At 42.3% G+C, this 15,556-nt stretch overlaps 1 protein-coding gene across 1 annotated transcript in view; it reads right to left on the bottom strand.

Moving 5' to 3' along the window:
• Nucleotides 1-15,556, bottom strand: part of LOC134341432 (importin subunit beta-1-like) — a gene marked incomplete at its 3' end in the record, with an annotated part of 85,285 nt that overhangs the window by 23,080 nt on the left and 46,649 nt on the right. The window contains exons 10-12 of the mRNA XM_063039285.1: nt 3,202-3,426; nt 2,408-2,599; nt 437-567 (exon numbers count right to left, since the gene is read on the bottom strand). Of these exons, the coding sequence (XP_062895355.1) occupies nt 437-567; nt 2,408-2,599; nt 3,202-3,426 (548 nt within the window). The remainder of the gene's footprint in view (nt 1-436; nt 568-2,407; nt 2,600-3,201; nt 3,427-15,556) is intronic.

The raw sequence follows: 15,556 nt of genomic DNA, 5'->3' as shown, positions 1-15,556 counted from the left end.
ATTGGATTCAGGTCCAACAAACAGAAATGAATGAATGTCTAACTCACTACTTAACTTCAAATGTTATGTATCAAACCACTTGAAAGTACAAGTTTTAATTTTAAGAATTGCAGCAAATCTTTATGTTTTGTGTAACAAAACCATATCACCAGCATTCCACTCATTTATTCAGGACATAGAGTAGAAGTTGGAGACACAGACTAGGCTTGCCCTGGGTTGATGACCTGTGTGTGAGGGTAAGAAAGGGGCTTTCTTTGCTGTTGACTTGTTTTGTTATTATTGTTGTTATTGCTTGCATCATGTTGCATGGTGTTCCAACACTGTGGGAATGCTGCTGGTTTGAAGTACATGTAATAAATAAATCTGAATCTGAACTACTTGATACCAATTCAGATGAACTGAAAAGTAGTGAAGGCACTAAGGATAGATCCCCTACCGATCAGTAGTTTCCAGCAGCTTTTGTACTATCAATTCAAAAGATGATGACAAACAGTAGGTTGCAGGCTCTTCTTGATCATCTGCTACATCTGCAGCTTCGTAAGCAGCTTCTGCTAAACTGGAGAATGCCTACAGGAAGAGACCATAACACAGTTAGATTTTAACAGCTTATCGATGACTGAAAATTTCAATTCAATAGTTATATGGCGCCTAACAGTGATTCCTTTGCTTGCATCTTCAGAAACAGCTCTATTTCTATCTTTAATATCTATTTTTTTCCCTTTCTAGGCTCTTTTGAAGACCCTGACCTGAAGTTACATGCTGACTTTGGTTCTTTGTGGGAATTGGATCTGTTCTCGGGGTTCCACGACTGGCCACTATTCGACATGCCAAGGATTTAGCCTGAGAATCTCAATCATGTTTGGAAGCCTAAGATCTTGGGGCTCCAGAGACGGGCGGATCGAAGGTCGGTGTCAAGGCAGGAGACCCGTATGTCGTCAAGGAGGCCAGAAAATTTTTCGCTGTGGGCCCAAAGACCCGAGATCTTTGTGATCTTCAGACATCGAGCTCGGAAAAAGTGACAAAATGGACTTTTAACATTGTAAACCAGCAGGTTGTTGTTATGTCTCCCGCTCACTGTGAATATGGGGTACACCTCCCTCTCCCTTCCCAGGGAGAGAGAGAACCTCGGGTTTGTCAAATGTCAGATGAAATGCAAAGCTTTTGCGGTAACTTTGGTCTGTGTCTTTACTATTGCAGCATACGGTTGGGCTCAGTGATGGTACCAATGCGCATTTTTTTTGCTGGTGGGGGGATGGGGGATTGTTGCTCACTGCCACTTACGCACCGGGGGGGGGGGGGACTGGGGGAAATGGAGGTCTGTATATTGCTGCAACTTCCCACATTCCCACATTTAACTGTCATTGATTCTTTGGGGCACTTCTCTGCTTTCATGGATGTTTGTGAAGAAAAAACATTTTGGTATGCTTTGTATATATTTTTCTGACATTGGCATTAAATTGGACCTTAGAACCTTTGACTAATCTTGCTAGAGAAAGAGGAACATTGGTATGTCCAAAGTTCAAAGTAAATTTATTATCAAAGTACATATGTCACCATACACAACCCTGCGATTCATTTTCTTGTGGTTAATCACTGTAAATGCAAGAAATACAATACAGTCAATGAAACACTGTATCCAAAAGAACAGATAAACAACAAATAGGCAAAAAAAGACTATGCAAATGCAAAATGAGGGGGAAAAAGCAATAGGTATAGACAGCATGAGATAAAGAATGAAACAGGCAGAACCATCTCTACATTTCAGCCTACTTCCACATTGCCCATTATAATCACAAGCACTATCCAAGATGCTTGCAATGGTAATGTTTCACAGCATCTTAACCTTTCACCTTCTGATACTACAGATGGAATCAATAACAGGCTAAGGATCACACTACTAAAGACACAGCCAGCTCACGGTGTTTGACGCCTATACTTGCTGACTTCCCCCACAATAACAGCATGGAGTCCACAGTTTTCTCAAAAACAGTTAGGGAATAAAAAGACATTTGTATATAGTGGAATAGTACAAATTTCAACCATACTTAACTACAAATAGCACTCCACTACAAAAATAAATAGTAGATCAACCTTCTCAAGAAATGCATGCTTAGAATAAGGCCCAACTCATGGCTGGTAATTGTAAAAAAGTGTACAGCAAACACTGCAGATCCTCTAACATATTAGCATTGAGTGTGACAATGGAACAAAGCCACAATTGAAGCTATTAATGGAGCTTTATCAGTCACGTCCTTTTGAATAACCAATAAAACAGAATTGAGTTTAAAACAATCAAAATCCTGATAAAACCATTGATTTGCAGTTTTCAAGTTTTAAAATGAAATCATGAAGCAGAAGCTGAATAAACTTTATAATAAATATCATGGTACTTTCTAAATTAACTTACCCAACACACATTAGAAGCCACTCTTGGTTCAGCACCTAGGCCTTCAATGAGACACTGTAGTAATGGAGCCAGGTACATGTCATTGATGGCAGCTTCAGGAAGTAACTCACAAATACGACCCACAGTCCACGCTGTAGTATCCCGAACCACAACACTAGGATCCTTCATTAGCTCGATCAGTGTGGGCATTGCCTTCAATTAAAAGCGATGTATCAAGGATATTTTAAAATTAGACTAAACAAGCCAAATATTTACTTTCAGCCTGAAATAACAAGACCATAATACATAAGAGCTGATTTTTATCCCTTTCTTCAACCCCATTCTCACTGAAGATAGGTGCAGTAATACCTTGCTAACTTAAAATTAATCCATGGTGCTAATTCCCAAATTTGAAATGATGATCGCCTGACACAAAGAATTCAGCCCCAGGCACCAAAATAAATAAGACTTAAACTGATCAAGCTAAAAAAAAATTAACAGCCTTTACACCATTCTGACAAAGACCTTATAAAACTTTAAAACAGAAGCCTGCAATACATAATTAAGAGTTATAAAACCATTGAATCTTCATTCAAGATAAATATTTTTTTCCCAGTCACCTGAATTAATAAATCATACACTTTGTTTCCCAAACTGAAATCGCTTCAAAAGCCTAAGCATTTCTATTAGGCAAATTTTACTGAAAATTGACAGCACACATTACTAATACCCAAGTTTAATGACTAAGTCAAACTAAATTTTGAGGCTTTAGTCACTGTGACTGAAAAAACAAATGCAATAGAATGTACTGCTACCTGTATCACTAGTGGTTTAAGCTGATTGGGTTCAGGTCCCTCCAATATGGAGCCAAATGCCATCACTGCGGCATCTCTGTATCTCCAGTCTGGATTTTTGATGTGTTCCTTAATAAATGGGAGTAAATGTGGAACGATGTCATCTTCGCAACAGGTCGCAAGCAGCATGAGACAAACACCAGCAGCTTTGCACGGATTCCAATCATCATCGTCATCATTTTCATCCTTGCAGAGAAAGGACAATCAGATGTTCTTACAGTTCATAGTCAGTAATCCGATCAAGTTGCTTATAATCAAGAAATAGAAGAACTCAAAACAGAACTTATTGCCTTATGCTTTTCTATAGAAGTAGTGTGTTCTGCTGGCAGTGTTTGAATTACAGTTAATGATCAGAGATGCTCAGGAATGCTGAGTCTTCCAATCAGGATGGTTGAATAAGCCCAAGAGCTGCCAGACATTCCTCGTATGGTAACTCTTTCATTCCTGGAATCATCCTCATGAATCTTCTCTGAACTCTCTCTATTGTCAGTATATCCTTTCTAAAATAAAAGAGCCCAAAAATGCACACAGTACTCCAAATTTGTCTCATGAGTTCCTTATAGAGCCTCAACATTACATCCTTCTTCACCACCAACTCAACTTAGAGGTTAATCTTTGGAGTATCCAGACAAGGACTCCCAAGGCCCTTTGCATCTCTGCATTTTGAATTCTCTCTCCATCTAAATAATGGTCTCCCTGTTCATTTATTCTAACAAAGTGCATGACCATACACTTTCCGACATTGTATTTCATTTGCCATTTCTTTGCCCATTCCCCTAAACTATCTAAGTCTGTCTGTTTCCACAGCATTAAAGGTTCCTTCACCTATCTTTGTATCATCAGCAAATTTAGCCACAAATCCATTACAGGTGTCCCCTGCTTTTCGAACGTTCGCTTTACGAAACCTCACTGTTACGAAAGACCTACATTAGTACCCTATTTTTGCTTTCAGAAGGTGTTTTCACTGTTATGAAAAAAAATTCAGCGCGCGATAAAAGGCAGCGCGCCCCAAGCAGCTGCTCTCCCCTGGATTCTCGCTGGCATTGCTGAAACACAAGCCTGTGAAAAGCCGTTTGCCAGATGAAGTGTTACACTTATGGTAAAACTAGACAAAATTAAACGTTTTGATCGTGGTGAACGAGGTAAGGACAACATGAGTTTGGCTTGTGGAAGTTGACGAAGATGCTGTTGCGTGTGTTTGGCGCTGTCCCAATTCCCGTAAGTGATATTACACTGTACATACATTATTTCTACTTTATATCGGCTGTGTATTTTTACATGTTATTTGGTATGATTCGGCAGCTTCATAGCTTAAAGGTTACTGGAGAGAGTGTTTCTGCCAACAGCATGTTTTTGTCTGCGAACACTCAGAAAATTTTCTCATATAAATAAATGGTAATTGCTTCTCTGCTTTACGACATTTCGGCTTACGTATCGTTTCACAGGAACGCTCTACCTTCGGATGGCGGGGGAAACCTGTATACCCATAGTCCAAATCATTGACATATATCATAAAAAGCAGCCCTCCCAACACCGACCCCTGTGGAACTCCACTGGTAACCGGCAGCCAGCCAGAATAGGATCCCTTTATTCCCAATCGCTGTTGTCTGCTGATCAGCCAATGCTCTGCCCATGACAGAAACTCACCCGTAATTCCAAGAGCTCTTATCCTGCTAAGCAGCCTTATGTATGGCACCTTGTCAAAGGCCTTCTGAAAATCTAAGTATACTACCTCTACTACATCTCCTTTGTCTACCCTGCTTGTAATTTCCTCAAAAAATTGCAGAAGGACTTCCTGTTGGTGGTGGATGGAATAACAGCTTTGTACAGCCGCTCCTAGTTTACTTTACTTTCCCTACTTTCCAACCTGATCTGACACTATGACTACGAGAACTGATAAAGGTAAAAAAGAAGAAGATTCTTCTACATCTTTGGATTCTATTATTGAATTGATGCAAAAGCACAGAAAGGAAGCATCCCAGGTATTGCAGCGATTCAGAAAAGAATCTTCCGAGGAATTTCAGCCATTCAGAAACTAAACCTCCAAGGAGCTTCGACAACTTGGCTCTGAAATTAAGAACAAAACTGGATTCTATTCAAGAAACCCTGATTGAGCACGATAAACGAATAAAAGGGAATGAAGAAATCCTGTCGATTCTGGACAAGAAAATGGACGACCTACAAAAGCGTTATGAAAAACAATCCAAAGTTAACGACAAACTAAGACAGAAGATTACTGATTTAGAAAATAGAAGTAGAAGGAATAACGTACGAATTCTTGGTCTTGAAGGAACTCATTTTGGACCCCAGTCATGCCGCTATCAACATGAGTAAATTTTCTGTCTGGCACCCGACTGCCCTCAACTTTTAGAACTATTTTTCCTTTTTATGCACCTTTCTTAATATATGTGAATTCATTTTTATGTTTGTCTCCAGTATTTTCTCTTCTTCTTTCTATACCTTTCTCATTTCCCCTCTGAACTTTTTGGAAATGGTTCAAAGATCAAAGGTTCATTTATTATCAAAGCATGTGTCCATGAACAACTCGAAATTTGTATTCTCCAGATAGCCATGAGAACAAGAATATGAAAGTCATTCAGAGAGAAACATCAAACCCACCCCCACCTGTACAAATACAAACAGTATCCCAATTATTAACTCCCCCCCCCAAAAAGCAACTCCTCCCACACAGAAAACTAACAGAACATCAGTATTTAAAAGACAGCAGTTTGTGGAAGACGGCCAGTTTTCTCGGCGGTTGATCGGGATAGGACCGCACAAGCGTGTGTCAGTCAGTCCATGAGGCAGCAGAAGTATTTAAAAGAGAGCAGTTTGATGGAACGGGCGACGGAGTAGAGGGAGACAGAGTAGGAAGGCTTTGTCTCGAGAGGCTTCGGTGAGCAGAGGCTGAGGACAGGCTTCACTCCAAGTGAGGCAAGGCCGAGTAAGTTCCTTTAAAAGAAGAACCATCTGCAGCGGTACTTTACTTGAAGCAAGGAAGGCGGCGAGGCTGGCCGTATTGGGTAGGTCACGGCAGCTGAGATCGGCCCCATGGTTTGTTCCTCCTGCAGCATGTGGGAAATCAGGGATATTTCCAGTGTCCCTGACGACTGTGTGCAGGAAATGTGTCCAGCTGCAGCTTCTGGCAGACCGCACTGAGCGGCTGGAGCTGCAATTGGAGTCATACTGGAGCATCCGCGATGCTGAGTAAGTCGTGAATAGCACGTTCAGTGAGTTGGCCACACCGCAGGTAGAGGTTACACAGGCAGAAAGGGAATGGGTGGCCACTAAACAGCGTAGCAGTAGGCAGGTAGTGCAGGAGTCCCCTGAGGTCATCTCCCTCCTAAACAGATACACTGTTTTGGATACTGTTGGGGGAGATGTCTCATCAGGGGAAGGCAGCAGCAGCTGAGTTCATGGCACCATGGGTGGCTCTGCGGCACTGGAGGGAAGGAAAAGGAGTGGGAGAGCTATACTGATAGGGGATTCGATTGTAAGGGGATAGATAGACGTTTCTGCGGCCGCAAACGAGACTCCAGGAGGGTAGGTTGCCTCCCTGGTGCAAGGGTCAAGGATGTCTCTGAGCGGCTGCAGGATATTCTGGAGTGGGAGGGTGAACAGCCAGTGGTCATGGTGCACATAGGTACCAACGATATAGGAAAAAAACGGGATGAGGTCCTACAAGGTGAACTTAGGGAGTTAGGAGATAAACTAAAAAGTAGGACCACAAAGGTAATAATCTCTGGATTACTACCAGTGCCACGTGCTAGTCAGAGTAGAAATAGGAGGATATATCAGATGAATACTTGGCTTGAAAAATGGTGCAAGGGGGAGGGATTCAAATTTCTGGGGCATTGGAACCAGTTCTGGAGGAGGTGGGGCCGGTACAAACAGGACGGTCTACACCTGGGCTGGACTGGAACCAATGTCCTAGGGGGAGTGATTGCTACTGTTGTTCAGGAAGATTTAAACTAATGTGGCAGGGGGATGGGAACAAGTGCAGAGAGACAGAGGGGTGTAAAATGAGGGTAGAAGCAAAAAGCAGAAAGGTGAAAAGTAAAAGTGGCAGGCCAGCAAATCCAGGGCAAAAATCAAAAAGGGCCACTTCTCAACATAATTGTATAAAGACTAAGAGTGTTGTAAAAGCAAGCCTGAAGGCTTTGTGTGTCAATGCAAGGAGCATTTGTAACAAGGTGGATGAATTAAAAGCGCAGATAGTTATTAATGAATATGATATAGTTGGGATCACAGAGACATGGCTCCAGGGTGACCAAGGATGGGAGCTCAAAATTCAGGAATATTCAATATTCAGGAGGTACAGACATGAAAGAAAAAGAGGTGGGGTAGCGTTGCTGGTTAGAGAGGAGATTAACGCAATACTAAGGAAGGACATTAGCCGGGAGGATGTGGAATCGATGTGGGTAGAGCTGCGTAACACTAAGGGGCAGAAAACGCTGGTGGGAGTTGTATACAGGCAACCTAACAGTAGTAATGAGGTTGGGGATGGCATTAAACAGGAAATTAGAAATACGTGCAATAAAGGAACAGCGGTTATAATGGGTGACTTCAATCTACATATAGATTGAGTGAACCAAATTGGTAAGGGTACCGAGGAAGAGGATTTCTTGGAATGTATGCGGGATGGTTTTTTGAACCAACATGTCGAGGAACCAACTACAGAGCAGGCTATTCTAGACTGGGTATTGAGCAATGAGGAAGGGTTAATTAGCAATCTTGTCTTGAGAGGCCCCTTGGGTAAGAGTGACCATAATACGGTGGAGTTCTTCAATAAGACAGAGAGTGACGTAGTTAATTCAGAAACAAAGGTTCTGAACTTAAAGAAGGGTAACTTTCAAGGTATGAGACGTGAATTAGCTAAGATACACTGGCAAATGATACTAAAGGGTTGACGGTGGATATGCAATGGCAAGCATTTAAAGATCGCATGGATGAACTACAATTGTTCATCCCAGTTTGGCAAAAGAATAAACCAGGGAAGGTAGTGCACCCGTGGCTGACAAGGGAAATTAGGGATAGTATCAATTCCAAAGAAGAAACATACAAATTAGCCAGAAAAAGTAGCACACCTGAGGACTGGGAGAAATTCAGAGTCCAGCAGAGGAGGACAAAGGGATTAATTAGGAAAGGGAAAAAAAGATTATGAGAGAAAACTGGCAGGGAACATAAAAACTGACTGTAAAAGCTTTTATAGATATGTGAAAAGAAAAAGATTGCTTAAGACAAATGTAGGTCCCTTACAGTCGGAAACAGGTGAATTGATTATGGGGAACAAGGACATGGCAGACCAATTGAATAACTACTTTGGTTCTGTCTTCACTAAGGTGGACATAAATAATCTTCTGGAAATAGTAGGGGACCGAGGGTCTAGTGAAATGGAGGAACTGAGGGAAATACATGTTAGCAGGGAAGTGGTGTTAGGTAAATTGAAGGGATTAAAGGCAGATAAATCCCCAGGGCCAGATGGTCTGCATCCCAGAGTGCTTAAGGAAGTAGCACAAGAAATAGTGGATGCATTAGTGATAATTTTTCAAAACTCTTTAGATTCTGGACTAGTTCCTGAGGATTGGAGGATGGCTAATGTAACCCCGCTTTTTAAAAAAGGAAGGAGAGAGAATCTGGGGAATTATAGACTGGTTAGCCTAACATCAGGGTGGGGAAAATGCTAGAGTCAGTTATCAAAGATGTGATAACAGCACATTTGGAAAGCGGTGAAATCATCGGACAAAGTCAGCATGGATTTGTGAAAGGAAAATCATGTCTGACGAATCTCATAGAATTTTTTGAGGATGTAACTAGTAGAGTGGATAGGGGAGAACCAGTGGATGTGGTATATTTGGATTTTCAAAACGCTTTTGACAAGATCCCACACAGGAGATTAGTGTGCAAACTTAAAGCACACAGTATCGGGGGTAAGGTATTGATGTGGATAGAGAATTGGTTGGCAGACAGGAAGCAAAGAGTGGGAAGAAACGGGACCTTTTCAGAATGGCAGGCAGTGACTAGTGGGGTACCGCAAGGCTCAGTGCCCAGTTGTTTACAATATATATTAATGACTTAGATGAGGGAATTAAATGCAGCATGTCCAAGTTTGCGGATGACACGAAGCTGGGTGGCAGTATTAGCTGTGAGGAGGATGCTAAGAGGATGCAGGGTGACTTGGATAGGTTAGGTGAGTGGACAAATTCATGGCAGATGCAATTTAATGTGGATAAATGTGAGGTTATCCACTTTGGTGGCAAAAACAGGAAAACAGATTATTATCTGAATGGTGGTCGATTAGGAAAAGGGGAGGTGCAACGAGACCTGGGTGTCATTATACACCAGTCATTGAAAGTGGGCATGCAGTGAAAAAGGCGAATGGTATGCTGGCATTCATAGCAAGAGGATTCAAGTACATGAGCAGGGAGGTACTACTGTAGTTGTACAAGGCCTCGGTGAGACCACACCTGGAGTATTGTGTGCAGTTTTGGTCCCCTAATTTGAGAAGACATTCTTGCCATAGAGGGAGTACAAAGAAGGTTCACCAGATTGATTCCTGGAATGGCAGGACTTTCATATGATGAAAGACTGGATTGACTAGGCTTAATACTTGCTGGAATTTAGAAGATTGAGGGGGGATCTTATTGAAACGTATAAAATCTTAAAAGGATTGGACAGGCTAGATGCAGGAAGATTGTTCCCGATGTTGGGGAAGTCCAGAATGAGGGGGTCACAGTTTAAGGATAAAGGGGAGCCACAGGAAACAGTTGAGGCCAGTTCATTGGCTATATTTAAGAGGGAGTTAGATATGGCCCTTGTGACTAAAGGGATCGAGGGGTATGGAGAGAAGGAAGGTACAGGGTTCTGAGTTGGATGATCAGCCATGATTATACTGGAAGACGGTGCAGGCTCGAAGGGCCGAATGGCCTACTCCTACACCTATTTTCTATGTTTTTATGTTTCTATCAACACCCAAACACTCTCCCCGCACACAAGAAAACAGAAGAGGAATGGGTGATTTAAAAAAAAACAATATAAAAACCACAGGTCTGAAAATGTCCACAGTCCATAATGCAGTAGTCCAATCCACAAATAGAACCATGATACCATCCTGCGATATCATCAAAAGAAAAAAAAAGAGGGGGACCACACAAGGCAGAGAGGCCTACCCGCCAGCCACAGTGAGCCACACAGCGATAGTCTGCTCACAGAATCCTTTCCTGGCAGTAATCAAAAGGCAGGCGATGCTGAAACTTTTGCTCCCGCATTCACCTCAATGTCTGAATCTGGCTCAACCCTTTAATCAGTGATTAATGGACGCCTTAATCAGCAAAGTGGAGTCAACTAACGGCTCACAATCGTCTTGAAGTTTCTTTGCATTAAGGCCGTCTGAGTATGCGCTTCCTTCCCAGAATCTTCTTGGAGTGCTGGATCATTCAAATGATCTCCAGTTTGTAAATCAAAGGCTCTAACTCCTAACAGTCACAGAAACACATTTAAGGTGAAAAATAGATGTAAAACTAGTGAAAAGGATATTTTCGGGAGCTATCTGGAAGATGTCAACTGAGGGACCATTATATGCTGGCGCTCTTGAACAGAAAATCTTACTAAAAGAAACCTACATTAACTTGTACTAATAGTTTGACATCTGCCATATCGGTCAGAAGACCTGGATGGTAGTTTTCCTCCCTGGTGCCAGAGTCCGGGATGTTTCTGATCGCATCCAAGGTATCCTGAAGTGGGAGGGAGAGGAGCCAGAGGTCGTGGTACATATAGGTACTAATGACACAGGCAGGAAAAGGGAGAATATAGGGAGTTAGGAAGGGAGTTGAGAAGAAGGACTGCAAAGATAGTAATCTCGGGATTACTGCCTCTGCTACGCAACAGTGAGAGTAGGAATGGAATGAGGTGGAGGATAAATGCGTGGTTGAAGGATTGCAGCAGGGGGCAGGGATTGAAGTTTCTGGATCATTGGGCCCTCTAGGGGCAGGTGTGACCTGTACAAAAAGGACGGGTTACACTTGAATCCTGGGGGGACCAATATCCTGGCGGGGAGATTTGCAAAGGGTACTTTAAACTAGAATGTTTGGGGGGTGGGAATAAATTTAAGTGACTAGGAGAGAGGAGGTTAATTCACAAATAGAGAAAGATAGTAGACAGTGTGTGAGGGAGGACAGGCAGCTGACAGAGAAGGGGAGCGCTCAGACCAAAGATGTAGGGGGGAAGGAAGAAAAAGATAATAAAGTTGTTTGCACCATTAGGGATAAACAGAGAGTAAGAGGTGGGGAGTTTCTTAAATGCATCTATTTTAATGCTAGGAGCACTGTAAGGAAGATGGATGAGCTTAGAGCACGGATTGATACCTGAAAATATAATGTTCTAGCTATTAGTGAAACATGGTTGCAGGAGAGGTGTGATTGGCAACTAAATTTTCCAGGATTTCGTTGCTTCAGGTGTGGTAGAACAGGAGGGGCAAGAGGGGGAGGGTTTCCATTGCTTGACAGAGAAAATATTACAGCGGTGCTTTGACAGGATAGATTAGAAGGCTCGTCTAGGGAGGCTATTTGAGTGGAATTGAAGAATGGGAAAGGTGTAGTAATGCTTATAGAGGTGTATTATAGACCCCCTAATGGGGAGCAAGAATTGGAGCAGCAAATTTGTAAGACGATAGCAGATTATCTGTAGTAAGCACAAGGTTGTGATCGTGGGAGATTTTAATTTTCCACACATAGACTGGGAAGTCCATTCTGTAAAAGGATTGGATGGTTTGGAGTTTGTCAAATATGTGCAGGGTAGTTTTTTGCAGCAGTACATAGAGGTACCAACTAGAGAAGAGGCAGTGTTGGATCTCCTGTTAGGGAATGAGATAGGGCAGGTGACGGAGGAATGTGTTGGGGAGCACTTCGGGTCCAGTTATCACAATGCCATTAGTTTCAATATAATTATGGAGAAAGATAGGACGGGACCCAGGGTTGAGATTTTTGATTGGAGAAAGGCTAACTTTGAGGAGATGCAAAAGGATCTAGAAGAAGTGGATTGGGACAACTTGTTTTATGGGAGGATGTAATAGAGAAATGGAGGTCATGCAAAGGTGAAATTTTGAGAGTACAGGATCTTTATGTTCCTGTTAGGTTGAAAGGGAAGGTTAAAAGTTAAATATTAATAAATATTTCAAATGTCATTAGAAACGGGGATGGTGCCGGAGGATTGGCATATTGCTCATGTGTTTCCATTGTTTAAAAAGGGTTCTAAGAGTAAACCTAGCAATTATCAGCCTGTGAGTTTGACGTCAGTGGTGGGTAAATTAATGGAAAGTATTCTTAGAGATGGTATATATAATTATCTAGATAGACAAGGGCTGATTAGGAACACTCAACATGGATTTGTGCATGGAAGGTCATGTTTGACAAATGTTACTGAATTTTTTGAAGTGGTTATTAGGAAAGTTGACGACGGTAAAGCAGTGGATGTTGTCTACATGGACTTCAGTAAGCTTTGACAAGGTTCCACATGGAAAGTTAGTTAGGAAGGTTCAATCGTTAGGTATCAATATTGAAGTAGTAAAATGGATTCAACAGTGGGTGGATGGGAGATGCCAGAGAATAGTGGTGGATAACTGTTGTCAGGTTGGAGTCCGGTGACTAGTGGTGTGCCTCAGGATTCTGTACCGGGTCCAATGTTGTTTGTCATATATAGGTTTCCCCTGCATCCAAAGGTAGTGCGTTCCTATGAAACAGTTTGTAAGCCTGAATGTCGTAAAGCGAAGAAGCAATTAGCATTTACTTATATGGGAAAATTTTGTGAGCGTTCACAGACCCAAAAATAACCTACCAAATCATGCCAAATAACCCATAAAATCTAAAATAACAGTAACATACAGTAAAAGCAGGAATGATATAATAAATGCATAGCCTATATAAAGTAGAAATACTTTTCCACAATCATTGCCAGCACTGTTCTCCGTAGCGAAAATCTCATGGCAATCGCCTCTGATCTGGCCCGACATTTACCGCTGGGCAGCACCTAATTAATTTCGGCTTTTTTCTTAAAGATGTGCTGTGTGCCTCCCGGCTACCACTTCATTCTCCGCGAATTGGTATCTCTCCACGGCCTGGGGGTTGGGGTGGTGGGACACTGGGGTGTCATCTCATCGTCAATCAGGACAGGCAAGTCATCTTCTCCCATAACTGCCCAGCTCGATGTCGAAGGTCAAGGTTCGTTGTCTGCTGTTGCTGATGTGGAAGGCTTGCTTGATTGCTGAGCCTCCTGCATTTTTCTATCATACAGCTCTTTGTAAGCACTCAAACCATCTTGCCAATATGCCCTAAACCGACGTACCCTTTCAAAATTAAAGTCCTACTTTATCATTGCAGCGAAAATCTCACGCAGTTGCTTCACGTTCAGTTCCTGGACGACTTCACTTTTGCTACTGAATTTGGTTTCGATTGTTATCATTTCCTCTTCCAATTGCATCAGCTCTTCATCTGTCAGTTCTTGGTCATGGGATTCCAAAACCTCTTCAACATCATCTTCGTCAGCTTCCACAAGCCAAACTCACTTTCTCCTTACTTCATTGAGCACGATCGAAACCCTTAATTACGTCTAGTTTTACGCTAAGTGTAACACCCTTACGAGCTCTTCTAGGCTTTTCTGATACCTTAGAACTCATCTTGCTAACGGATGCTCACAAGCACATGTTTAAGCAATGCCGGCGAGAATGCCGTTCCGAATCTGGGGGAGAGCATCTGATTTTTTTTCGCGCGCTGCTTTTTTCGTAAAAACACCTTCTGTTAGCGAAAACAGGTAACTAACGTAGGTCTTTTTGTAACAGTGAGGTTTTGTAAAGCGAACATTCGAAAAGTGGGGGACACCTGTATATTAATGATCTGGATGATGGGGTGGTAAATTGGATTAGTAAGTATGCAGGTGATACTAGGATAGGTGGTGTTGTGGATAATGAAGTAGGTTTTCAAAGCTTGCAGAGATTTAGGTCAGTTAGAAGTGAGCTGAAAGATGGCAGATGAAGTTTAATGCTGATAAATGTGAGGTGCTACATTTTGGTAGGACTAATCAAAATAGGACATACATGGTAAATGGTAGGGCACTGAGGAATGCAGTAGAACAGAGGGATCTAGGAATAATGGTGCATAGTTCCCTTAAGGTGGAATCTCATGTGGATAGGGTGGTGAAGAAGGCTTTTGATATGCTGGTCTTTATAAATCAAAGCATTGAGTTTGAATGTAATGTTAAAATTGTACAAGGCATTCGTGAGGCCAAATTTGGATGACAGGTTTGCCCTGCTATCCAAAGGTAGTGCGTTCCTATGAAACAGTTCGTAAGCCCGTATGTCCTAAAGCGAAGAAGCAATTACCATTTATTTATTTGGGAAAAATTTGTGAGCGTTCGCAGACCCAAAAATAACCTACCACATCATGCCAAATAACACATAAAACCTGAAATAATAGTAACATATAGTAAAAGCAGGAATGATATGATAAATATACAGCCTATATAAAGTAGAAATACTTCTCTACAACCAATGCCGCACTGTTGTTCCGTAGCGAAAATCTCATCCAAGCGCTCTCGGCAAAAACACAGCGCAAGCACTGTTGGCAGAAACACTCTCTCCAGTAACCTTTAAGCTATGAAGCTGCCAAATCATACCAAATAACACATAAAAATATACAGCCGATATAAAGTAGAAATAATGTATGTACAGTGTAGTATCACTTACGGGAATCAGGAAGACAGCACCAAGCACACTGATGATGGCGTGTTAGGCTGAGGTTGGGGTGGTGCAGTGGCCCCCACCGTCCGGGCCGCGAACCGATACATTGCCGCGAAGCATGCAGGAGTCCAGCGGTAGCCGGGATGCAATCGGAAACCGCCTCTGACCTGGGCTGACATTTACATGCGGGACGGCACCTAATCAATTAGCTTGTTTATTTTGGCTTTTTTTCTTAAAGATGTGCTGGGTGCATCCCGGCTACTGCTGCATTCTCCACAGCCCGGGAGTCAAGGTGGTTTGTTTCCATCAGGGCAGGAAGGTCACCTTCTATGTCTGCCTGCCTCGACTTTGAAGGTTGAGGTTCGTCGTCTGCTGTGGGTGACGTGGAAGGCTTGCTTATCTGCTTAGCCTTGTGCATTTTTCTATCATACAGCTCTTTGTAAGCATTCAAACCATCTTGTAAATATGCCCTAAACCGACGTACCCTTTCAAAATTAAAGTCATACTTTATCAGTGCAGCGAAAATCTCACGCAGTTGCTTCATGTTCAGTCCCTGGACGACTACACTTTCGGTCCATTCGCTATTGC

This window comes from Mobula hypostoma (genome assembly GCF_963921235.1).
Source record: "Mobula hypostoma chromosome Y unlocalized genomic scaffold, sMobHyp1.1 SUPER_Y_unloc_2, whole genome shotgun sequence".
Taxonomy (NCBI): domain Eukaryota; kingdom Metazoa; phylum Chordata; class Chondrichthyes; order Myliobatiformes; family Myliobatidae; genus Mobula; species Mobula hypostoma.
The sequence above is the reverse complement of the archived record's forward strand: the minus strand, read 5'-3'. Positions and strand labels throughout refer to the sequence as shown.